Below are 26139 nucleotides of genomic sequence, written 5' to 3'. Positions count from 1 at the left end.
AATGAAATGTTTATAGTTTGCTCTGCTTAGCAGCCTCTTCAAGTGATGCTTAATCAGGGAAGTGAATTCGGGGCTGCACAATTCAGTTGTTTTTGTACCTGAAATGATTACGGGATGGCAATTCAGTTAAAATATTCAGATGTGAAAAAAAAATTGACAATACAGTCTTGAGTTGTACATCTGATACTGTTGTTTGCAACTGTACGTATACACGCACGGATGCGTGCTATGCATCCACAAAGTGCATAATCACAGAAATTTCTTTTTGTAGGAGTCAACCAAGGTTTCTGAGTTAAATCCTAATGCAAAGGTGTGGGGAAATCATATGTTACACTTGGAAGCAAGTGGTGCCACTGATGGTAGCGTGAGCAAAACGTGGGAAGAAATACCTGACCAACCTCCAGATTCTTGTAAAGAAGGTATGAGTAAAAATTTCTAGCTGTTGCTGTTCCTGTTAAGAATGAATGCAAATATGTAAGCATCTTTACCTTGGATTTAGTTTTAGCTATGGTGTTACTGTGCATAGAAGGAATGCTTTTCGAGTGTGTTTGTCATCTCTGCTGCAGGACTGGATGCCAATGGTGATGGCGACAAAAAGCATCAGAACGCAGTGCTGACAGAGCTGCAGGAGCCGTCACCAGCTGTTTCAGTGTCAGACCAGACAGATATGAACCCTTTGGCTCTCGATCATTCTGAGTATGAGTCTATGCATGAAACCACCCAGACAGGTAAGAGAAAGCTGATATTTACTTGGACCTGGTTTAAAAAAAGAAAATATATTTTCAGTTGAACAGTGAGCATCCATTTAAAAAAAACACTAAAACCTACACCACTTTTGTTGTTCAATACATGCATTCTATAAACAGGCCCCAGAAAATCCTGTTTCTCTTGCTCTCAGGCTTAGACATATTGGGAAACCAGTCTCCTGTTTGAGTACAGACCTTATGAGATACTGCACAGAATCAATCAGTTCTGGATATAACTGTGTATTGTTTTCTGATGGTTATTCTGAATGCAAGTCCCTAGTGTAGGTGCTTACATCTAGGTATCTACCAGAGCTGCATTTTTCTAGTTGTCAGGTGCTAAGGTAAAATTCACATACCATTTGTATCTTAAGTAGTAATGTTAATGTGTTGAAAGATCAGTCTTGTACTTAAAATGCTAAAATAAGCAACAATTTAGTCTGACTACTTCGCATTCTTTTTTAATTAACTCTCATGATTTTTTTCAGTGCAACTGTTAGTAGCTGTAGTGTATACCAGATGGCATATTTTAAGAAGCTTCTGGAAACTAGAATAGAGATTCAGCCATGCTTATATTTTATGAAAGGGACAGAAGGTCTGCAAGATGCATGTAGGATTACAACTTGAACTGAAATGAGGGATGGGAAAGACAAGAAAATGTGCTGGGTGTTTCCTGAGATTCATGAGAGGTCTGCTCCTTGTTCATCGTGCTTAGCTGATTTTATAACATGTATTCAAAATGACTAGTATGGTGTCCATAATAGTTGGAAATCAAGAAAACTTAAATGAGACGCAGTTGTGGCATCATCCTTGCTTGTGTTGAAAACTGAAATTTCTCTTTGACCCTTCTACTTAAACGTACTGTTGGGGAATATTAAATAACTAACTGGCAAATAAAAAATTGTATTGATGGTGCCTAGTGCTCTAGAAGGGAACAGTGTTCCTCCGCTTAGTGTTAGAACTTGTCAGCATGTCCTTTATGTGCTCAGAATAGTTAACTTTTAACAAGAGTCAAGTAGTGTTGCAAAGCAGCTGAACAGCAGGTCGGATCTATTCCACTTAATGAAGAGTAACAAGGTGGTCCCAGCTCTGAAACCTGATATTTATTTTTTTAAGTATTTTAAAAATGCATATAATTTTGGTCCTTGCTAGGTTTCGGACAAGGAGGAAAGAGGAGATGGGGAAGGGAAATAGTGGTTAGTACATGATATGTGTATTTCTCAGGTGTTGGCATTATCTACATCAGAATAGAACACGAAGGACAAAACGGTGGGAGGAAATTAGAAGTTGCTTTAGGAAGAAGAAAGGTTAAGGAGAGCTGAAGAAAAGGATGAAAGTTACTGAAGAAGGGAAGGGTATAGAGGGTAATAGTTGGTGTGAAATGTTGTTTTTAAAAAAACTAATTTAAATTTATGTAACATGTTACTAAATGTTTTGTAAATATCTAAAAGCCACACTAAACTTGTGATCTTCAAAGAGTTCTCCCACTGACACAATTAGTTTACCCTCTACTGACTGTAGTACATTGGGTCTGAACTAAAATGAACATGAAATTAGTGTGTTCCATGTGATAATTTTTAAATTTCCAGGCAGAAGGAAAAAATCAATTTCTCCCTCTTAACCAAGAGATTGTTAATTGATCACACATCTGTTGTTAATTGATTGGATATCTGCTGATATTTCATAACTATGTTTTTGAAACTCTTTTCTGAATTAGTGTATTGGGAATTTATAGTGAGGCTGGAAGTATGAAGTACCTCCATTACACTGCTACACTGCTTGCTTGCTGTATTAGTCAGCTGCATTAGTCAGGGTTTAGTCAGCTAGAAATTGGTTAGTTTTCTAAGACTGGAAGACAGATAGTTGAGTTAAATCAGTTCAGTATTTACTCAGAGATGTTTGTAGCTGTTCTTCTAAAACTGCTTCATATTTTTGTGTATTTGGAGAGCGAGCAGAGGTTAACAAGTGAAGTCAGATGTTTTTTCTCTTAAAGTATTCCTGTGCAATTTTTGTGGGTGGTGAACTAATACACAATGAACACTTACTGAATTTGAAAATTTGTTACTAGTTATAGAGCCAGTAATAGATGTGATGGCTTGATTAAAATCTCTATTGTGTAATATAGCAGAACTAAATTTAAACTTAAGTATTTTAATTAGGTGGAAACGAACAGTTGCAGCCAGAAGGTCAGGAAGATTTACGAGAATTACTGAAAAAAACACTGGAATTCTGCTTATCTAGGTATGTATATGCCTAAATGTAGCAAATTTGAGGATAACTAAAGATCCAGTACCTAACTTGGGCTGTGTATTACTATTTCACAGCAGGCACTTAAAACTGAGTGGGACGGGTGAGAATTTGGGGGAAGTAACACACAAATTCCAGAGTGATGTATTGATGCACCTCTTAAAGCTTACATGAAACTTCTGGGCCTAAAACATAAACTAGCAAATATTGTTTAGAAGTGAGAGCAGTCACAAGCAACAACAGACCAGGTGAACTTTTGACTGTTACTGGGTTTTTTACAAATTAAAACTTGAGTAGCTTAAGCTGTTTAAGCTTTGTTTAACCTAAAAAAATTAAATTCGCGTTGATACAAACCAGGATTTTGTATGTGCATATGTAGATCCCTTGATATTTTAAGTTAAGGATCATTTTAAAAAAAATTAGGACCTCTGAATCATACATGTTCAGTATAGACTGATGCAAGACCATCAGAGCAGTTTACGTGTATTTAATTACTCTCAGTGGTTGTGTCTAAATAAAAACATCCTGAGCACACTTCTTAATAACCCAGAATAATTCCTAATTGGTATACTCCTGCATAACCAGTTACAGTCCGTGGTCATTTGAAGTAATGAACTCCTAAAAATATTACATGTTTGTGGGGGTTATGTACTAACTGAACAGGAAGATGCCAGTACTGTTCAATGAAGGAAAAAAGACATTTTCATGTTTTCTAGGAAGTGAAATATATTGGTGAATGGTCTGGGGGATTGGTGAAAATGCTGAAAACAAAACTGGGTATAGGAATCTGCCTTCTATGTGATGAGTTTTTTGTCTCAAGTTTATTGCCAAAAGTTATATCTGTGACACTTCCCCATTTTTTTTCTCTCCCAACAGAGAAAATCTTGCCAGTGACATGTACCTTATATCACAGATGGACAGTGATCAGTATGTGCCAATAATGACAGTAGCGAATCTTGATCATGTCAAGAAACTCAGTACTGATATGGATTTGATTGTTGAAGTGCTGAGATGTAAGTAACGATCCCTCAATGCCAGAAAGCATTTTGGTTATTGCTGTAGGGCTATTAATCCAGATTTTCAATCTCTTCCTTTTTTATGTATTGCAATAAAACGCCATCCTTTTCTGTAAAGCATTAAATAGAGCAAACAGCTTCTAGTGTAGACCACCACAATTATAGGACTGCAGTTTTATCAAAGCTACCTCACATTTGAGGTATTGAGTAATGATCTGTGTAAATGAGAGTAATGTGAGTTTAAACTCTCAGGAAAGGCTACTGGACATCACCACTAAGGTAAGGATCAAAAAAGAGCATGACTCAATGTGTGCCTTAGAATAAAAAGCCTAATGAGTTGGGATTTTCCAGGCTGGAAGAGTAGGAAGAGTGTTGTTGTGGTTCAGCCTCATTTGGCAATTAAACACCACGCAGCTGCTCGCTCACTTCCCCCACCCCTGTGGGATGGGGAAGAGAATCGGAAGAAGCAAAAGAACTTGTGGGTTGAGATAAGCACATATCTCAATATTCAATTCTGAATTTCAATTCTGAAATTCAATAACTTCAATAAAAATAATAATAATTATAATAATGATTATTATAATAATGACAATAATGATAATATGATAAAATGGAAAAAGAAACAAACACAAACAGTACAACCGCTCACCACCCGCCGACCAACGCTGCCCGTCCCTGAGCTGCGATTGCTTCCCCCCTCCCCGGCCAGCCCATCCCAGTAACATACTGGGCATGACGTTACATTATATGGAATATCCCTTCTGTCAGTTTGAATCAGCCCTTAGCTGTGCCCCCCTCCCCCAGCTTCTTGTGCACCCAGCAGAGCATGGGAAGCTGGAAAAGTCCTTGACTAGTACAAGCACTACCCAGCAACAACCAAAACATCTGTGTGTTATCTCAACATTGTTTTCATGCTAAGTCCAAAGCGAAGCACTATGGCAGCTGCAGTGAAGAAAATTAACTCTATCCCAGCTAAACCCATGACAACTGTGGAGATTAAGGAACATGTCTACTCAGTTTCATATGTCTGAAATATCCTCAGTCATCTTCTGCTTGTTTCTTAATGTTCAAAAATATTTTGCTTACCACAGAAAGCTTTGCATTGTAAAACTGTATCCACAGCATCTTTCCATGTGCAAAGCTATTATGATTGCTGACAGCTAAAATACATCTTCGCTTTTTCTCTCTTAGCGTTGCCTTTGGTCCAAGTGGATGAGAAGGGAGAAAAAGTTAGGCCAAATCAGAATCGCTGTATTGTGATTTTACGCGAAGTACCTGAATCTACCCCCATTGAAGTAAGTGTTTAATTGTTCAGTAAAAAATGCTTTTCCCTTAGGATTTGGAAGTTAGATTTCTTCCAGATTTCAAGAAGCATATCACATTTCTTCATTGCTCGTTTCTAAATCTTAGTCTATTGCAGATGTTTGGATAATAAATATATTTGATAGAAGTATGTCACTTATAGGAAGACTGTGGTAAAACCTGTAGTTCTGCAGAGGGCGGAAAAACTGACAATGCTGTGTTTGGTAGAGATACCGTAATTATCCTGTACTCTGGCTTATCCACATGCACTTAGCACTCAACTCCTTGGATAAATAGCAAACAAAGATGAGGGAAGGTAAGTCTTAGCAGGAAAATGCACTGCTGCACCTTGAATCTTGTTAGGGTAAAGTACTTAAACTTTGCAAGCGTTTCCTTAATGCTGAGTGTAAGCTGTCAACAAGTTGCTAAGGAACTCTACTGGATTGTGGAATGAGTGCAAGAGTGGAGAACTTAATTCTTTGAAAGATATTCAGTGCAACTCTGATGTAGCTGGGACTATGACTAATAGAAAGACTGGGGCGAGGGGGGAACCCACAAAAAAAAACCCCAAGAAATGTTTGGCCCATAGATTAAACAATATCGAATTTTTAGAAAGGAGAAGGCATAGATCCCTGATGATGGGGAGATATTTTAATTTCCCCTCTTTAATTTTACAGAGAAGAATAAAGATTCTGAAAGAGTTGCCTTTCTTGATAGTCTTCATACAAAAATAAAAAGTACTGGAGATTAAAAATTATAATGAAGTAGGTGGCTTTAGTAAACAGGAGCATGAAACAATGCTAAAATGAAATGGAGAGAAGGTAGATATGCTATCTACATAGCTTAAAAATATCAGCTGCTTTTAGCTTTCTAAATGACATGTAACCTTTCAAAGGCTGCCTACCTTTCCATATTACGGATTTTTTTGTCATCAGTTTGTCAGGTTGGATATATTTGCACTGGGTGGTCACTTCTAAATGCTTAACAACAAAGTTCTGAGTCTTGATTTTCAAAAGAGGTGTTCTGAAGTGAAGTGTTTTATACGTTGTGTTTAAATTTGTCAGAGTGGAAAATCTATAACAGATTTAATGGGATAAGTTTTCTGGCATAGCATGGTTAGGCTTTATTTAAGCGGTGAAGTTTCAAAATACTGTAAGGCCTCCCAAGTTGCATTGCTTTTTTGATGCTGCTCGCCCCAACTCTAGAAAAGTAAACAATATGCAAATGATTAAAACAAATATAAATTCCAAGGTGTGGATTTTTCTATAGAAACTAGCCGATTGTTTTCAAAGTAATGTAATATGTAGACACTTTAACTCAAGTGTATCTCCAGGTTTCTGCTGAAAGGGTGGGGTTTTCCTCTCCCATAGGTTTTTGTGTGGCTTCATGGTTTTGGGAACGGAAGAAATTGGCATCAAGTGCAGAAAATATCTAAGTGTGTCTCTATGGCCTAAGTGTGTCTTATCTCCCCAGGTTTAACGGGAACAGGCAACTCCTACTTGCAGTATGGCCTTAGATGCTTGTTTGCATTCCTTCTAGCTAGCAGGGAGATTAGAGAGAGCTAATGGTACTGCAGGTGTTCTGAAGTTCTCTGTTCTGTTTTGTAAGCCTGAAAGTGCTTTTTATTGTTCCTACCTGGAATTCCAGAGTTCTGCACCTTAAATTGATGTTTTCTTCTGTCCATCCATTTTTTTCCTCCCACCCTTTTCTCTCCTTTCTTATCAAAACAACTTTCCTCAGGAGGTTGAAGCACTTTTCAAAGGAGATAATTTGCCTAAATTTATTAACTGTGAGTTTGCCTATAATGACAATTGGTTCATCACATTTGAATCAGAAGCTGATGCACAGCAGGTAACACTGATATTTTCTTTAAGCATTTTGGAATATAACAGTAAATAAAGGTGGCATGGGGGTGGATTGACAGGTCAAAAGCGGTATTACAAATGTGTCTAACAGGTTAAAAATACCCAAACCTCTAAAACCAGTAATGTTTCCCCTTAGCCTAATACCCAGTTATCAGTACAATTAAATATAACCCTGTAAGAGTTTTGTTGTCTTTACATATCCTGGCTTCCTGGCCAAAGCTATAATTTTTTTTATTAAGAACATCTATATTTTGGATGACACATTAAAATGCTTCAATCATAAGAATTATTGCTTTAAAGCTACCGAGGCAGTTCTGCAATGACGACTTAAATCTTGCTGAATGCAGATTACATATGGGGGTTTTCTATAGTCTGGCATTAGCAGACACTTCAAGAATTATTGTTAGGATTAACCTATCAAAACGTAAGTTTCCTTTGTTTAAACTATATTTGACAAATTGTAAAATTACTTTTTTAAAGGCTTATAGATACCTTAGAGAAGAAGTGAAAACTTTCCAAGGAAAACCGATTAAGGTAAATGGAGCTTTATGGTTTTTGGGGGGCATGTGTGCACATGTTCTGTTTTTTTTGTGGGGCTCACTGTTTTCTAATGTAAACTTGTGGTCCAATCTCAGCAGCCATTTAACCTGGAGATGGGTATTGAAATGTAGCGCATGCGTTTTTACTTCTCCTTTTCCTCCTTTCTGGCAGTGGTATATCCATCCCAGCATCAGGCCAGCAGGGAAGCATTCAGCTGTTCTGCCTTCCCTGAAGGAGAAAACAGTGACTGCCAAGTGTCCAGACAAAGTTCGAGAGCTGCTAGTTTGAACCATCCTGATTCAATTTGAAAGGCTGCTGTAATAAATAATCTAATTTCCTTTGCAGGCAAGGATAAAAGCAAAGGCAATAGCTATAAACACATTTTTGCCAAAGAATGGATATAGACCTCTGGATATGAACCTCTACACGCAGCAGCGTTACACAACATCCTTTTACTTACCTCCAGTATACAGTCCCCATCAGCAGTTTCCATTGTACAGCTTAATTGGTCCACATACCTGGTCAGCCACACACAGCTACCTTGACCCTTCATTGGTAAGTCTCTTGATTATGAAAAGTTGCATTCTTCTCAAAGTTGATATCACTTTCTTATGAAGGCTTGAGGCATAGGAAGCATATGTGTCCTGAGGAGGGAGGGGAGTCTTAAGGTACCGATTCTTCTTGAAAAACAGTTCTTCAAAATTGTTCCTGTGGTGTACAAGATGCATTATTTGAAAACTGCATCTGGTCTCAGACTGCAGTGTGATTCTTACCTTAACGTTTTAGTTTTTGAGGTAGTACTTTACTAAAGGTTATTAATTCACTATTACTAAAAGAAACCTTTACTAAAAACTTCTTTTAGTAGTGGTTAGAAGCCTCATTAGAAATTAGATCTTCAGAATATATAACTGAATACCCGGAAAAGCAATTCTGATATGTACTGAATAAACTTAATGGAATCGGGTAAATAAGGATAACTTAGTATCTTGATCTTCCAGCAGGAAAATAAGTTCTAGGTTAACACGCTGAATTACCCTTTTAAGCACATTCTTAAAATGAAGTATTTCGTGTGCAAAAGTAACATCTTTTTTTTGGCAATAAATAAAATTACTTTTCCTAATAAAGTTAACTTTTAAATTGTTTAATTTAAAAAAAAAAAAAAATCATTAAAGGAGCTGTTGGTAAGCCTTAGAGCTAGGGCAGTAGCAAAAGTCCCAATATACTCTAATGGGACGTCCACTGCGTCCTGCAATGCTGCTTCCATCTTCTCCGTTGTGACAGTCCTGTCAGAATTACATTGCCCCTTTTAGTCTGCCTTTGTTATCCAACAAAAACTAATAGGAATGTAGTTTTCTGTAATGACTAGGAGACTAAGGTGGTTGTATGCAAAGCCTCTTTCTCTCCTCTGGAAATGCCTCTTCACTTGCGGCTAAAAGAAACTAGGGTAGCAATGCTCAAAATCAGCTTTTTAGAAGTTTTCTGATAGAGGATTAAAGTCTCCTTGAACAAACTTGAGCAAACTTCCTGCGTGCTGAACAGCAAGCTAATTAAAAGTTGGTGTGCTAAACACTTCATACACACGGAAGGCAGCCAGAGCCCTTGCAGGGGAAGGCTTTTTAAGGGGGATGAAGAATGCAGAGGAGACAAGGTAGCATAGTGAACAAAGTGATTCCAGGAGAAAGCCGCCTTATGAAGCAGCAATAAATGAGGTTCTTCCTCTAGATAAACCAATACTGACTATTGCACAGTCCTGCTGTGGGATGGTGAAGTAGTTGGATGGCACTGGTGAGATGTAGATTAATTGGCCACAGCTTCAAGCACAGCGTAGTGTGTATCTGCCTTATGTTATCCTGGAACTTTCTGTATTCCAGAAATTTTACTAATCCTGGCCTTTGGGGAAAGATGTTTTAAGTTTGCCAGCATTAAAGATCTCATACCTTTCTTACTAAAAACAGAAAATTAACTGTCAGAGCTTTGCCTCCCACTATTTAACAGCATATTGTCATTAGTTAGCTGCATTTTGTGTACATCAGTATAACATGATGTTTCTTGAACCTTTTATAACAAGAGCTGTATTTAAATAGAAATGACTTGAGAAGAACAGGGACCATGAGGAACAATTATGCAGGAATAATTTTCATAAGACAGGGCTGTGGTTTGCATGTAGAGACTTGTGTGCGAATATAGAGGAGTTTCTTTCCTCTTCTGCTTTGGCATAAACACTAACGGTGGTTTGTCTCATCTCAAATTAGAGATTAAATATGCCTAGTACTATGGGCATACAGTTTTAGTTCTGAAACTAGAATGTGGCAACCATGTCCTCAAAATTCCAAAACTACCTACTACATCAAGTGCTTAACAGTATTTGACGAAAGATCTAGTTTGTCCTGCTTCTTTAAAAAGAATAATGTACTTCTGATGAGCCAGATTACTTCTGTGGAGAAAGCAAAATGATGCTTTTGGTATTACTGGAAAATGAAAATGACATTTTTCCCTCCAGAAAGATTGCCCATCCTTATCCACTCCTCCTTTCTTTATATTGCTAGCGTCCCCTTAAGTTAAACTTGTTTTCCTTTATGTTCAATGTCTTCTCATTGTTCAGGTTCAATAGTTACTAGCTTTGACTTTCACAGCATTCAAGTTGTAACTATTAAAGCAGAAGGTACTTCAAAGCAGTATTTTGATGAAAATTTGTTCCTAAAATAGCTTTATTGAACTCCTTATGGCCTATTTTTGGAGTAGTATTTGCTGTCATGTGTGCCAGGTTAGGCTAACAGTAGTTTGGGAGTACAGCTTTGGTGTTAAGTTTTATTTTTCATTGATTAGTGATTTGTGTTAACTTTTGCAAGAAAGGTTAGACAAGCTTAAAGATACCTTTATAGGAAACAGTCTTAATCTCAGCTCTTTCTCATAATTTAAGTGTAGAAAGAGTGCTACATAGAAGTCTTACTGTTCTGCATTTTAGTTCTTTTCAGGGGGAGAGGACAAGCATTTGCTGTGGCTAATAACATTTCCTAAATGGAAGTAATCAATACGTTTGAAAAAAAAAAAAAGTGTGGTTGCCAGGTTGGAGAAATTACTATGAACATGCTTCAGATTCTGAGATCTTGTTAATACAAGACATTGATATGCACCCACCCCAAAAAATCTTCTGCTAATGTTGCCTCTTCGGGCAACAAGGCAGTAATTCACATCTAGAACAAGGTGGTAAGATGTGAAAAGAATCAGAGGTCTACTTAACATCCACTTATTCTCTAGGCTTTATTTAGGTGTTAGATGAAAGATAAGCAGAATGAGGAACGAAAAATAAAATTTCTTATTTTTAGGTTCGGATTCACTTAAATAAGAAAAACAATTACAGGCTGTGTAGGTTAGAGACTCTCTCATAAGAAGTATCTCCGTACTCTGAAGTCATACATAGTATGGTGTGAAATAGAAGGACCGTTACTTAACTTACAGCCAAGAATTTTGGCTTGATGTTTTCCTATCCTCTTAACAAATTTTCAGAACTTGAATATGTGTAGTGGCTGTCTTCTCGAAAAAACCAGTATTTCGTAAGTTGCTTACAAGACACTGGACAAATGCTCTATTGCTGCTTGAGCCAATCTTTTAAGTACTGCCCTGCATAGAATGACATGAAATGGGAGGTCAAGGGAAAATAGTACTCAGTTTGTTTATGATCATGCAATATATTCTTCAGGTAACACCGTTTCCAAATACTGGATTTATCAATGGGTTCACATCTCCAACCTTCAAGCCTGCTGCTTCTCCACTGACTACACTCAGACAGTATCCTCCCAGGAACAGGCAAGTTCAACCATCTTTTAACACTATACATACTATCTTATCTGGCATGTGGGGTTTTAATCTGCTTATTTTAGTAACACCAGCTAATTTGAAAAATACCTGTGAAATTGAACTTGGTGCAAGGTTAAGTGAGGCCAAAGGGCAGATGGTGCTGCTATTGTTAGTGGTTGTACTATTTCTAGATGTAAATGGACTGTCTGAAAGCTGAGAATTTCTGTTCCATGATTTAGGGTATTCAGATAAAATACTCTGAATGATGACATCTGATCAGCAGGATTATTCATACAGTATTTTCAGTTTCAGGGAGTTTTTAGTAAAGCTATAGTTGAACATAGGCAGTGAAAAGGTTAATTTTGATCACTCACATGACCTGTTAAAACGAACATTCTTATAAATGACATATGTAATAAAGGACTAAAAATCTTGCTTCTTCTGAACTCTGTGTATAGACTTAGGCCTCAGAAGATCTCTCATAGTACGTATGTTGAAATGACTTTTGAATTTGTAGGAATCCTAGCAAGTCTCATATACGACATACAATACCCAGTGCAGAAAGGGGACCTGGGCTTCTAGACAGTCCTACAATATTCAACTTTTCTGCTGATCGTTTAATCAATGGCGTCAGGAGTCCACAGACACGGCAGCCAGGACAAAACAGGACACGGATGCAGAATGCTACTACGAGTTATGCCAAGAGGGAAGTAGGAACTGGACGGATGGAACAGACCAGCATTGACTCCTCTCCTGGATTAGGTAGAGGAAGGTGAGTGTACTCTGTAGTTGTCCTTGAACAACCTGGTATTGCTGCTTCTAAACTACTTCTAGTAAAGGGGTATGGTACCAGCACTGTTCTCATTACTGTTTTAAACTGAGACTGTCTCTCCTGAAAGCTAAAATTTTGGAAGGTACTTCAGAGAAAGTGCTAAATATAGAACAAATGCAAAGTGGACTCGCAAACTTTCCTACCAAACAAAAATAATTAATGGCAACTGATGAGCAATTTACAGCCGTAAGGTTTAATCCTCTATCCTTTCTTACAACAGATGAAGAAAGTTTTTTGCATATTATTTGTTTGACATCAGTGAAGCAGTTCTGCCCATTCCATTGTTCAGCAGTGTCAGTTGTGCACCTGAATCTGTATGAGCAGTGCTCATGACTAATTTTTTCACTTGAAAGATCAGAATCTTGCCCAAATTAGACATTTACAATAACAAAATGATGGATTGGTATGGAGGGAGAAAAAGATTACATGCATAGAAGAAAACTATAGGTATGCAGTTAAAATAAAATAAACAGAAAATACCTGGGGAGCTGAAAATTGGTGGCACCAATATTAATGTGAGAATTTAGCAGGCTTATCTTCGAATTTTTTTAATACAGTACAGTTTTAATCAATGCTTTATAAAAGTAAGGTACAGCTTTGTTTAATGATGGCTGTGTTTGTGTTTCCAAGTAAATCACATTTTGAGTGACTTTCTGAATTGGAAGATAACTTGAGCCTTTTGCAGCTGATCCTATATTAAACTTGTATTTTATCACTGCACAATTAAGTGGGGATTTTGTGCAAGGATTGTAATACTGTTCTAAATCTGATTTGCCAAATTGTGTTATAACTAGTGGATGAAAGTACAATTAAGGACATAGGAAACAAGACTGCTCAAATTATAGACTAAAATGTACAGGAATAGTAAGTACTTAGATTTATATTCTGATGTTTGAGTATTGAATATATTTAGAATATTAAAAGTCAAACAGGAAACTTAGAAAATATATTGAAACTGAGTCAGAAAGCATTGCAAATTTTAAACTGCTGCTTGGAGGGGCCTTACCTGAAGCAGGGCTGGGGGAGAAGCACTGAAAATGTTTTAGAGGGACTTTAACTGAATTTAAAGTAGTTAGCCATATTTCAAAGGTTGCAAAGGTATAAAAAAAACCCCAGAACCTAGAACCTTTACTTTGGATATTGAAAGGTTTTGTCTAAGCCTTATTTTTGGTGCTGAGATGCTTTTACTGCAGGAATTATTTGTAACCAGTGTATTATGCTAACTTGTATAAGATCCGTACCTTTATTTTAATGAGACCCTGCTAGAAATTTTTCCCTAAAAATTTTTAATAACCTGTCTAGAATGGAGATGGATGAAATAGCAATTTGAATTAATTTCTCCTGTTTTCACCAACTGCCTTCCACTCATTTATAGGCAAGATTCTGATAACTGCTTTCTTTCCCTTAGGAAAAACTCATATGGCTACCGAAAGAAAAGGGAGGACAAATTTACAGTGAGTGTTCATGATCGTATTCATCTATGATAAAAGCAGGGTAACAAGGCAATAGTATGGATATTATGTGGAGTAGCAGGTGAGATAAGTTATTGCACAAGCAATTGTATGTCACAGTTGACTGAAGACAGCAGCTCATTAGTCACATGAGTTTACTGCATTTGGTTATCAGACAAGATTGCCCATTAATGCAGAAGTCAGGAAAAAGTTAAAATTACTCTTTTATAGTAGAAAAAAAATTTCCATCTTAGTTACTTTGTCAGCATGCCAGGATTCATGTTCAGGGAGAGCTAAATAGCTAAGCTAAAGTTCAAAACACTTGATACTTGATTATTTTTCATGTAGACACTGGACATCTTATAATCCGTATGTCATAGCATATAGCTAGAATGCTAGTTATTAAGTGGTCAGTTCTGTTTCTTGAATGCCTCTCCAAGTACCACTTGGTAAGGGTATACGAGCACTACTGAAATACTACAATTTTGGTAAACTTAAGTTCAAGGTGAATACCTAAATAGCCTTGTTACCTGAAAAGGCTGGACTAGACTTTGTGTAGAACGAAAAAAAGCAATTTTTTTGTTGCACTTAAGGTTTGATTTGACAAAACCAGACACTTCTCTGCAATACACTTTTGCCACACCTGGTGTGTCCATGAAGTTGAACTGGATTATTTCCTTATTCAAGTAACAGTTACAAAATAAAGCCACTGCGTGAGCCGTAACACTTCCCTAAAGGTCTAGAATTGCTGCATTTGTGTATTCGTGGCTGCTGCTGTTGGGTAGCCTTAGGAGACTTGGATAAAGGAGCATCAAGGTTTGGAGAGCATAAAATGACAAGTGGTTTCTTCCCTTCTGTTGCTTTTAGTTCTTGTCAAACTTCTCAAAGCTCGGTGAGATCAGATTACATGGAGGATTCTCAATACTTCTTTCTTTTGCCCTTTCAAAGCTGCTTGAATTTTTAGATTGATGTTTTCATATCAAGTTTTTTTTGTCTTTGAAAGAACAAGGAAGTGGTATGGGTTGGGCCTATAAGCGGAGTGGCTGGAGTGAAAGCATTACCTTGGACACTCTTTTTGAGCAGAGAGACTCTTCTGACTCAGCTGACTTAAAAGATTATTTTAACTTTGAATGTAAAACTGGTAGATGTGACTTACTTGGAGACCTATGGTTCCCTTCTCTCAGCACCAGCCTCTTAATTGCAGCCTGTGCAGGCAGGTTCCTTTGAGTCTCTTTTGGCCCACGAATCTCCAGTCTGTACAGTCCAGCGATGCAACTTGAACAGAGGCGAGAGCTGCTGCATACCCACAGCTGTGTACTCAGGGAAGGAGCATACTCTGAAGTGAAAGATGAAAATTTGACCCTGTTAGATTGTGGAATTAATTGAATTCCAGGATCGTATTTCTTGTGTGATGCTGTAGTGATTAGGTAGCTTACATAGGACGTCACTACAACCAGTTGTATTTGAATGGGGAGTGATGACTTCTTTCAAATTTAAAGGAAAAATTAAAGAAACTATGCGTGCTTGTGTGAGAAAGAACGTGAACATTTTTTATCAGATTGTATCTGAGGCTATAGATGTAAGCTAGTTATTCAACTTGTTATGACAAGTTGGCAGCTTAAAATCCATTTAAGTCCTTCCTGGGTCTCACTAAAGATGTTAATGCTACTTGTCTCTTAATATTTTGTTTTTTTTAAGACTCATCTGCATAACACAGAATGTTTGTAACAAATATAAAAGCATTATCTGTTGCAGGACTTCAGTCCCCTTTAAGGAAACTAAGTGCTGTGATTTGAAGAACTCTTCTGGGGGAAAAGGAGGGGGGAAGGTTGAAAAGGTTGTTCCTCTTGCAGTTTGAGCTGGATAAGTGTAGTCTTTCCCCTTGACCCTCTGACAGGTCATCAGATTTCTATTTTTGGAGGTTAGCAGCCTCTATTGCTGTAGCACTCTCAAACTGTGTTCGGGGGGGTAATGCCGAGTCAGTAGCAGTCCTGAGAGTTGCAAATGTTCTTGCCTCTGTATTTATTCTTTCCCTACTTCCCTCTCGACACACACTTCTTTTGACATAAACTATAGTTTGTGAAACGATCTCAAGGGTAGTTTTGTATCTGTTGCTCTTCATGAGAAGGAAGGGGAAAAAACAGTAAGGAATGCAACACCTTTCTATCCAGAAACATTGTTCTGACATTCAGACCATCTTGGCTATATACCCACAAATATATGGGTATATTTTGGGTATTCCTTCTCAAAATAGGAATAGTCTCAAAGATTGCTTTGCAACTGGTATTCTGCAGTAGAGATCATGTTAGCACAGGCCCAAACACAGTCATGAAACAGTTAATTCTTTGTTTACATGATGTAGATGATGTTAATGGGTAACTTCAGTTACAACATATTACAAAAGGAGTTTTTCTCAGGGTAAATGGAATTTAGCTTTACAAATTCTTACAAGCGGTCCTCACAAATGATCTTAACTGTGATACTCATAACTCCTGAACTGCTGTCTGTAGTACAAAATAGTTGCATTTAGCCCATTGATAGTTTGGTGGGGTTTTTTGTTTCAGCCAAGGACATTATTTTTCCGATATAGTTAGAAGAATTCTTCTTGTTTCAGAATAGTTTTGACATTCATCTTTGCATTTTTACAAAGTGACCATATAAATTCATATTAATTAGTTTAAAGTGGCTGTTGTCTACAATACATGCAAGGCATGCCATCTTGCTGTTTCTTAATATATCTGAACATGATATAAGATTCTTGTTGACTCCTGTCTTTTATTTAGAATGTTACCAACTGCCCATAAATGGGTGTTATATTTTCACTATACTGTGATTTCTAAACCAGTCTGTTTTCCTTTCCGTGTAAGTGTCCATCCTGAAGCAAGGGTCAGTGAGAAGGCTACCTTATTGTAACAGTATCACTAAAGCTTATGCATATGAAATTTTAAGGGATGCTTATGGCATCCCATTTAAATAATAGCTAAATATTTTGAGGGCAACAGGAGAAAACAAAAGCATGTATTCCTTGGTACTGTGTGGGTTTCTTGGGCAGTGGGATGGGGGAGGCCTTTCTAGGGCTTCACAGATATAAATCAAATGCAAAATACAGTTTAGAGTCCCTTGTCTGTCTTCTCTGTCATCCAGTGCAGTAACCTCAACGTGTTATTTCTGTTCCAGAGAGGCCAAACACAGTCTCCACCACCCCCAAAACCTCCATCTCCTAGCTTTGAATTGGGTTTATCTAGCTTTCCTCCATTACCCGGGGCTGCTGGCAATTTAAAGACCGAAGACCTTTTTGAAAACAGATTGTCCAGTGTGGTAATAGGAACGTCAAAAGAAAGAGTGAGTAGCCAGTGTTGACTTTTGCTGAGAAAACAAAGAATTGCATACCTCTTGTTTTCAGATCTGGTGGCTTATACATAGAAAAAAATGTGCTTTTACACGGGTCATAAAAAATGCTTTGAAAAAATAGCTGTCAAATGATGTGCCGCTGCCTTCTTCACTTATATCTTAGAATTCCTTGGGTATTCTCTTTGAAATCGTGTGGCATATGAGCACCAGTATAAGTAGATGTTAATAGCAGAGATTAGAAAAATATGCTCTTTGCTGTTCATAATTGCCTCAGGCTCTTTGATAGACTCAGGTGAAAAATATGTGATAAATTTTCCTCCTGTTTGAAAGTCAGACTTCAGAGTTGTATATAAAACACTTTAAAGTGACAGAGCCAAACTTTTAAGCACTGAAATATAAAGAAGCTGCCTACATAATCTCAGTAAACTAGGCACATAGCTGGAACAAGAGCTATTACCAAAACCAGCTGCATCCCAGTGCTATCTTGTCATATCGCTTGGAAAGATAAAAATATACCAGAATGACTTGGCAACCACTGCTGTCTAGATGTAGTAGAGATGCAGTTGAAAATTAATGTTCAGTAGATGTTCATAGATTTCATTCTTAGAACTGTCTCTGCCATGCCATCTGTGAGTGACAGTATGTTCTCCTCCATCAAGACTCATAACCTTGTGCACTGTAGAACAGTCTGGGCTATTGGAAGTCTATATTGGCTTTTTAGCTAGGTCTAATGTAATGTGTGTCTTTCTAACTGTACCATAACTGAAGTTAACCCCTGGATATAGCAGTGCAGAGCAACCTGATGGAACACCAGGAGCTCTCTTGTGTCTTGTTTTTAAAACCAGTCTATTTCAGAAGTGTTTTCTTGGGTGCCCATGTATCGGGGTGGGTAGGGAAGGTATTTGTTGGTAAAGGAAAGAGGAAGCAGCAGGGCAGCCTGCACCCGAAGCAGTGATTGCACAGACAAAGCATCTATGCTGTCTCCTGCAAGTGGTAAAAGGGACGGCTGCATTCCAGGATTGCATTTAGGGAGAATGTGCAGGACAGTGACTTGATAATAGCAATGTTTAACTTACTGTCAGCCAGTACTCCAGACTGTAGTCTATTCTTGGCCAAGATCTATCTACTTTTCAAGTATTTTACCTCTTTTAAGTGTGTTTTGACTATTGTGTTTCAGGTTTTAAATATAATTCCAGCATTTGCTATTCATACTGCAGCTGAAAACTGATTGCTCCTCCCATTACAAATCCAGTACTTGCTAGTAAAATAACTGTAGTTATTTTAAAGGACTTTCACTTCTCCCCTGTAGAGGCAGTCTTAATATCAGTCAGGCACTGAGGTTTTATGATAGTGCAATGCACTGTCGCATAAAAAACTTCTTTTGATTTCCTAATTTCTTTTGCCTGCTTGCATGAGTTAGTCTGTACCATAGTGTGGAAGAAATAGATTGTGCTGTCTTTCCTTGTTGGCATTAATAAGGAATGAGATAACAGCAACTGGCTCCAAAGGGCAATTGTGTTCTACTACAAAGGTGTTGGAGTTAACCTTACAATCTTGCCAATGTATACAGACTGCTTTTCGCCTTGATCTCTATTTTTTCATGTCACCTGATGTAGGGTTATGAAGTGCTGCAGTAGAGTTACACAGTGCTACTCTTGTTTTATAGATGGGCAAGTCCAGTGTTTACTCAGAGGCTGAGTAAACATAGATTGTATATTATCCAGTAGTTGTTATCTAGGCATCGTATCTTTATGCTCTTTGCTTTGTGGTGCTCTTCTAGATGTAGCTCTGGGGAGTGGCAGGTGTTAATCATCCCACACTTTCTAACTAGGAACTGCAGTGCTGTCAGATCAGGGGCTGAGTGTTTTGGCCTAGGAGCAGCACTTGCATGTCTGCTTGGCTTGAAGCTATTCATGCTTAACTACATACCTGCAAGTTTTTATGAACTTGGGCCAGAGTGCTCAGCAGCTTGCCATTTCAAGCCTTTGCACACGCTATTATAAGTAAAACTATAGAAGCTGTTCTTCCATTTCTAAACATCCACCTTCTATGGTTTTAGTTTTACTCAAAGTAAAAGTAGGCTTAGATCTACTGCAATCATCTATGCTGCCTGATTTAAAACAGTGTCATCAAATACCATTTTCCTTTCTAACAGCGACCACAGGAGTCTCATGTTTTGTGACCTTTGAACGGTGGCTGGGCTGCGGGAAAGGGGTGGCTGTCTTATTCTTGCTATGCTTGTGTTCTCCCATTGCTTTCCCTTCTGCTGTTCTGGTTCTAGAGTCAGACAGGCCAGGGTCAATACAAATAATGTAGTGCTTTTTTATAACAAAAAGGTTATAAATGTCAAAAATATGTTTTTCAAGGTAGTCTTCTTTCTCTTTTCTTATTTTGTGATAACTTAAATTCATGCGTGCATCTTGAGCCTATTTGGCCTTTATCTGGAAGAACAGTATCACTTAGCCTTAGCAGAATCTGTTGAGGTCTATGGAAGACAGCCTCTTTTGCTTGGCAGTAAATCACATTATAGCATAAGAAAGGGACTTTTGAATGATGGTCATATCCTAGTTGCAAAAATGTGTTTGCTTTTTTAATTAAGGTTAGGTTTTTTAGCACCAGTTATTGGGATGATGCAGAGTTAGAGCTTTGAGGAAGACAGTTCTTAGTGCATACTTCTAGAAGACTTCTTTCTTAATAGGCTAACTATGGTTATCTGAACAGGTGCAAAGCCTACTTTGTCACCAGCAGGTGCAAAACCCCCAGGTTGAAAGAAGTGATTTTGTTGTCCTGATATGTCCCAAGGGAACTAAGCTTCCAGCTTTGTAGGAAAGAGCTACAGTGTGTCTAAATAATTGTAAAGGAAAAAAACTTGTTAAATACATATATTGGATCCTTCTGTATCTTCCTGTAGTTAATTTACCCTTATAAATCAAGCTGTAAACTGTTCCCTAATTGTGTTAATTTTCAGGCAAACCGTATTAATTGGATCTTATGATTGCCCTTCTGTGCCTTTTTTCCTCCTTCAGAACATCAATGTGGATGCAAGTACAAACACTGTTCCATCAGGAATTCCTCGAGAGCCGTTGTTGCCAGTTTCTTCTACATTGCCCAGGACGTTTGAAAGGTCTCCTTCGCCATCCCAGTCTTCTGAGTAAGAACTTAATTACATGGCTATAATTATTCTGCTCTGAATCACATTTGCCTTTTCTCTCATTAGGAGGCTAGGCGGAATGCTGTAAATAGCTGTTAAAATCTTAATCTATGAAAAATAATGTTTCGTTGTAGTAAAGGCAATGAAGCCTAATTTCTGAACAATATCATACTAGTGATTCACTCATAACAGTCATTCAGCAGACAAAGGTTTAGTGTTATAGTTTAGTCTCTGCAGGTATTTAAAAGTTTAATGAATACCTTACTGTCTTGTATTTAGACAGCTCTGAAGCAGAGGGAGTAAGCCCACGATCCTGTGGGCTGTACCGTTGTCCAGACAGTAAAGTTTTCAGTAAAGCTTTATTAGGAACCTGCAAATCAAATTGAGGTGTTTCAGTAACAGGACTAAAATAACTGAATAACCAAATGCTATCAGAGTGTCACAAATTACAGGCAGTGTCAAGTTCCACAGGAATATCTTTTTCCATATTTGATAGCATTTTTAAATGCAGCGCTAGTCATGATGTGCTAGGCAAATTACAGCTATAACTTCTTATAGTCATATTCAAAGTTTTAGACCCATTATTAGATCATTCATCTATCCTGAAGTTTCACTTTTCATGAGTTGTGCTTCCTGCTGGATGCTTACAGGGACTCCAAGGTTGTGGATAAACAGCAGAGAGAGACACAGAGTACAGAAAGGCTTTCTTCTTCCACACTCAGTACTGCATGTAAATCGGTACAAGTCAATGGGGCTGCCATAGTAAGTGACCTTATTACTTCACTTTCTCTTAATGATCCCGTTTGATGCATTTAACAGAATATTGCTTCCATTGCTATACAGTGTTGCTTAACCATGTGAGCCTAGCATCCATAAATTTGCCCAGCATCCTTAAATCTGCGTGTTGGTAGCATCACGATTGCTTGCATGATACAATTATGCAATCAACAGCTCAAAAGTGTTAAAGAGCTATCATTTGCCAAGTTATCTTGATCTGAATTCTTTTCTTGGTAGTAGCCTTGAGGTAGAAGCATTAATATGTTGATACCAAAACTAGAATATTCCTCACCTTTCAGCTGTTTTAAAGTTTGCTTGAATCAGAAGTATTTTGCCCTGTCACAGTACCCCATTTTTCTGGCATACTGTCTTGCATTTTACCTTGTCTTGAACCTTATTGTCTGTAGAGCATCTGTAAACTTCATACTCAAGCCATTGTCTGCATATTTTAGTGCAGCAGTCCTTTGGGACAAAGATTTTACCTTTTTTGTTCATAAAAGTAATTTTTTTTTCCTCAGGATGCTTTAACTGTGTTGTCCTGTTTGCTTTCAATTTGATAGGAACTGCGAAAACCTAGTTATGCAGAAATTTGCCAGAGAACAACTAAGGATCCTCCTACATTGCAACCCCAAAAAGAACAGAAGCCAAACACTGTAGCATGTGGGAAAGAAGAAAGAAAGCCCACAGAAACAATAGAGAAAAACAGAGAACCTCCTCCTGCAAAGTCACATCCTGGACAACCCAAAGACCAGAGGAGACAGTCAGGGCGCAGATCGTCCCCTCCAGCTGTTGGCAAACGCTTAAATAAAGAACAGAATACCCCTCCAAAATCTCCTCAGTGAAACTAACACCTGGGAGGGATTTGAAGAGGTCTGCTTCCCACAAATTAAACCCATGTTCCCACTAAGATACCTGAGAATGAGTTGCTGGTTAGGAGCTTGCAGTGATACTAGGCATATAACAATGCCTGCAAGTTATTTTTCTGTGAAATAATTTTTCCCCTCTTGAAGAAATACTCTGTTTTTCTGGATACTTCTGGATAGTTGTTCTAAACCTTACATTTAGGTTGGTGCTTAATTGGAGGTGAAGCTTAGTGTGATTTTCTTTTCCAAGATGTAAAATATTTGTCTTTAAAACAAAAATCAACTTTTTATTAAGCCTCTCTGTGGCTGTGTGAGTGCAAGCTCTGTATAGTGAGTTTTTTCTAAACTGTTAAGCAGAAACGTGCTGCTGCAATATTTTTAATAAACTGGTCTGCAAGTACATATCTAAAGTGTCCAAAAGACTGATAATGGCAGCTAGTGTGTAGAGTGCAAGGAAGTAGGTATATATTACAAATTAGTATGTGACCTTGAAGATTTTCTTTTCTTTATTGGGCTGCTGTACTAAGTGTCAGCAAATGAACTTGCACTTCTAGGTTAAATGAGTCGTTGTTTCTAGTGTTTTTAAGAATTTAATCTTTTTTTGATGTTTTGCACACACAAAATGAATCCTATGGAGCACCATAGCAGTCTTTCTAAAATCTTTCCTTTTTTGACTTACTGCAAGCAAGTAACCATCTTCTCACTCCAGAATAAAACTGATGTTATAATTTGCAAATACAAAGCACATTGTGAATAGAAAGAATTAAGTCTGTGAGCTTCTATGGTGGTGAAGCCTGTTAGTGGATGTTATCAGGAGAAAGCACTGTAGCCTTCTTGTGATAACCTTAGTTTCCCTGTGCTTGTAAGGGAGTTAACTGAGTCAGCGCTGTATGTTCTGGTTACCCCTGTGCTCTGTGTAGACTTTTTTTAAACTCGGCCCCAAGTGCTCTTTGAAAGAGTTCATATCTTAGTCAGCCTTGTGTTGACATCTTCCTGTAACTGCAAGCATTGGCATACGGATTTAAATTTTTCAAGACGTGAGATAATGGTGTTTGTTTTGTGTGGTGGAGGAAGAGATCCCTGGTATTTACCTCTAGGATGAGGTTTCTCACACTTACTTTAGAAGTGATGCGCTTTCTGAAGGACAAGGATGCACTAAATTAGGAAGTTTCTAATAAAGTTGAATATAAATTATTTTTGTTTTAAAATGCCTAAAGTTTTTCTTTAAGTGTTTAAACTGCAGGAAGTTCAGACAAAACTCATTCCTGCTGACTATAACAGTACAGTTTATTCCACAAAAATGTTTATTTAAACAACTGATTTTTTTAAAGAATTATTTCCATCCAATATTTAAAGACTTGAATTTTATTTAAACTTGAAAATGACTTTGCCTTAACTTTTGTACAAGACAGCTTAGAGTTAATGAGGTCTGACCCCGTGGAGGGGGTTAGCATGAGTGGAATACAGAATTACTCAGTTACAGTATGTATCTATTGTCACTGGTCTTACTGGGTAAACATACTGTAGTACAGGAACTAGCAGCAGTTTTTGTAATATACCTTAAAAGATCTTAAACAGTTGATCTTTTTCAGATTGTTGAAAAACCTGTAAATGCAAATAGTCAATACTGTATTAAATATGTGCACTTGGAAGTGTGTGCTTTGCTTGTACAGTTGTAAATAATCAGAACATATAAAAAGGTACCCTAAAGAAAAAAATCTGATAAAAATTATTGATATTATAAATGTTGCTGTTGAGCTGGATGTAGATAAACTAAATGTTGTGGTTTGAATATTACTTTAATTTGTTGTTTTTTTCTTTTTCTTATTTTATTCTGGTGTGCTGAACTGACTCTGCCTCTTCACTGCAAAAGGGAAATGGAATGAAAGTCTTAGTTGAAAGCCCTCAAATGTTTTTCCTCGGTCCCTCTAAAAACAAGTGATTTAACCAATTCAGAAGTGTTCTGCAATGTAAATAGTAATTTCAGCAGTCAAAGTGTAATTTTAAGTCATTAATTAAAAACAAATCTAATTGGAAGAAAACTTTCGACTGCTACAAAAATATACACTGCAGCTTACTTGTCTGCTTCCAAGAATATCAGTGCTTTCCTTAGTGTATGGTTCATAGAACTATAAAGTAACTATAGAAGTTGACTCCTGATAAATTTCCTGTTACAAGCATCAGTTGGTAACTAGTTGACCTTTCAAATCTGGCCTGTTGTATGCTGCAGAATTGGTCAAAATAGGGCATGCTGGAACCTGTTGCATTTTCTTGTTTAAAAAGCGCACCGAGTGCTGTGGGAGGAGATGGGACTCTGACAACATCACCAAAACTGCTCAACTAGTTCTGTCATTGGATTTGAATATGCTTCTCCTTTCCCCAGTGGCAGTGAAAATGGTAGCTAGAGTTGTGTATGGTTTAGGCCAGCTGTATGATTTATTTTGTTTGTCTGCTGCAAGTGAAAGGCTTACCAGCTGCAAACAATCACAAGTGGTTCCTCACAGCGACTCTGTACAGCTAGTCATAATACTCGACTGGTACCTAAGGTAAAATATTGAGACCAGCGGGATGTGTTGTGCTGTTCTAATGTATTCTGCTGCCATTTGTGCTAGGTCAATACACTGTAATTACTGCTTACCCGGCAACAGTCTGTTGCATCAAAAGTTTAAACCTTCCTCTGATGTGGTTTTTATAGTTTGGTTTTTTTTTAAAAAAAGTGACACACCAAATAGCTGTGTAATATACAACTTATCCTTACTGCATTTTACTTTGAGATTTTTTTTCCACTCAGTGACAAAATGGAGTTTTCAGAGTAGAGTTGTGAAGTTGCATGCAGACTGTTGCTATGATACATAGAGATTAAAATGTGACTTTTAAAATGGAAAACCTCCCGAAAGCAGTAGCTGAGTTAAAGGTTTAGGGATGCAGTAATTAAAATTGGCGTTTTACCTTGTAGGGCTGTGTGTGGTGATGCTTTTCATTTTGAAAACAAGTCAAAATTGGAATCTGAGACACTTCTTTCAGGAATTTAAAAAAAAACAAAGCTTGCTTTTAAAACTTAATGTCGTTTCAGATCAGTTCCCCCCCCATGACACTGTCATTTGCCACTTAAAAATCTGTGAGCAGTGGCACGTTTTTTATGTTGCTGCGTTATCCTTCGAAGACTTCAGCAGCTGGCACAGAAAGGCCCTTGTTCGTGTGGCGCAGTGTATCACAAGCAACAGCTGACTGTAATGGTGCATACCTATCTCTGTATCTCCTTCAGCTAGCTACACTTAGGCATTTTTATGTGCTTTGTAACCTATTACACTAATAGCAGCAGACAATCGAAGATTTCTAAGGAGACCTAACAGCTGCCAATTCATGAAATAGAAGTGTAATATGGGAGCCTTCTTGAGGGTTTTTGTTTTTGTTCTTCTTCCATTAAGACTGGAATCAAGCTTACATGTAAACTATCAGTAATTTAAGTTTCCTTTTGTGTCATAAAATGTAAAACTGTCTAATTTGAAAAAAAAATGTAGGTTATGAAAAATAAAGATTTAGGCACTGTTGAATTCCTGATTTTTTTAATTAAACCTTTCTTTCGCAGTATTTTTCATTACCTTTTGTCTTTTGCTCCCATTTTTGGAAATTGTATATTTCTAATTTTGGGAAAAAATTCCTTTACTGTTCAGCGCAGCTGTTGCAACCATCACGTAAGGCCATGTAGCAGCAGCAAGAGCACCATGATACAACTCTGAAAGCAGCAATGTCTGTTTCTATTATAGTTAACTTTTTTAAAACAAACAAACAAAAAAGCCGATGTGATGTTTTGTTTACTACAGGTTATACTCTTCATTAGTGGTTTCCCCAAATTATTAGATGAAGTCTTGACTTGGTCTTAAATGTGGATTTTAAAGTTTGGGTTAGTGCTCTGGTTGCATGGCTCTTCAATCCAGAGATGCCCTGGGGTTATTTTTGGCTTTAGCTGGTTTTAGAGGTTATCCTGGTCATGCCTCTTGAAGAGCTTCGGGGATATCCTCCCTCAAAGTAAAAGATCTGTTTTGAAAATACTTGAAACCTTTTTTTTTTTTTTTTTTAGGTTTGTCTCTTATTCAGCTCTATCTGGTCAAGTTTAACAATGGGCATAGTAATTGTTAATAGTTCCAAGCCTGTGTCTTATAATCTTGAAGTATTGCAGCATTAATCTTCAGGCTAGATGTT

General features: G+C 37.5%; 1 protein-coding gene across 2 annotated transcripts in view; it reads left to right on the top strand.

Moving 5' to 3' along the window:
* Window positions 1–25490, top strand: part of LARP4B (La ribonucleoprotein 4B) — a 57597-nt gene extending 32107 nt beyond the window's left edge. For both annotated transcript variants that reach the window (XM_075082403.1, XM_075082402.1), the window contains exons 3-17: window positions 272–419; window positions 567–728; window positions 2903–2984; window positions 3867–4003; window positions 5198–5301; window positions 7049–7159; window positions 7654–7707; window positions 8059–8268; window positions 11414–11520; window positions 12029–12283; window positions 13752–13797; window positions 16972–17136; window positions 20172–20296; window positions 20947–21058; window positions 21634–25490. In XM_075082403.1, coding sequence (XP_074938504.1) covers window positions 272–419; window positions 567–728; window positions 2903–2984; window positions 3867–4003; window positions 5198–5301; window positions 7049–7159; window positions 7654–7707; window positions 8059–8268; window positions 11414–11520; window positions 12029–12283; window positions 13752–13797; window positions 16972–17136; window positions 20172–20296; window positions 20947–21058; window positions 21634–21915 — 2100 coding nt within the window. In that variant the 3' untranslated portion in view covers window positions 21916–25490. The remainder of the gene's footprint in view (window positions 1–271; window positions 420–566; window positions 729–2902; window positions 2985–3866; window positions 4004–5197; window positions 5302–7048; window positions 7160–7653; window positions 7708–8058; window positions 8269–11413; window positions 11521–12028; window positions 12284–13751; window positions 13798–16971; window positions 17137–20171; window positions 20297–20946; window positions 21059–21633) is intronic.
* The last annotated feature ends 649 nt before the right edge of the window (window positions 25491–26139 follow it).

The sequence above is a fragment of the Phalacrocorax aristotelis genome, chromosome 2 (assembly GCF_949628215.1).
Source record: "Phalacrocorax aristotelis chromosome 2, bGulAri2.1, whole genome shotgun sequence".
In the NCBI taxonomy this organism is placed as follows: Eukaryota; Metazoa; Chordata; class Aves; order Suliformes; family Phalacrocoracidae; genus Phalacrocorax; species Phalacrocorax aristotelis.
Note: the sequence above shows the minus strand (reverse complement) of the source record. Positions and strands in the feature narration are given on the sequence as shown.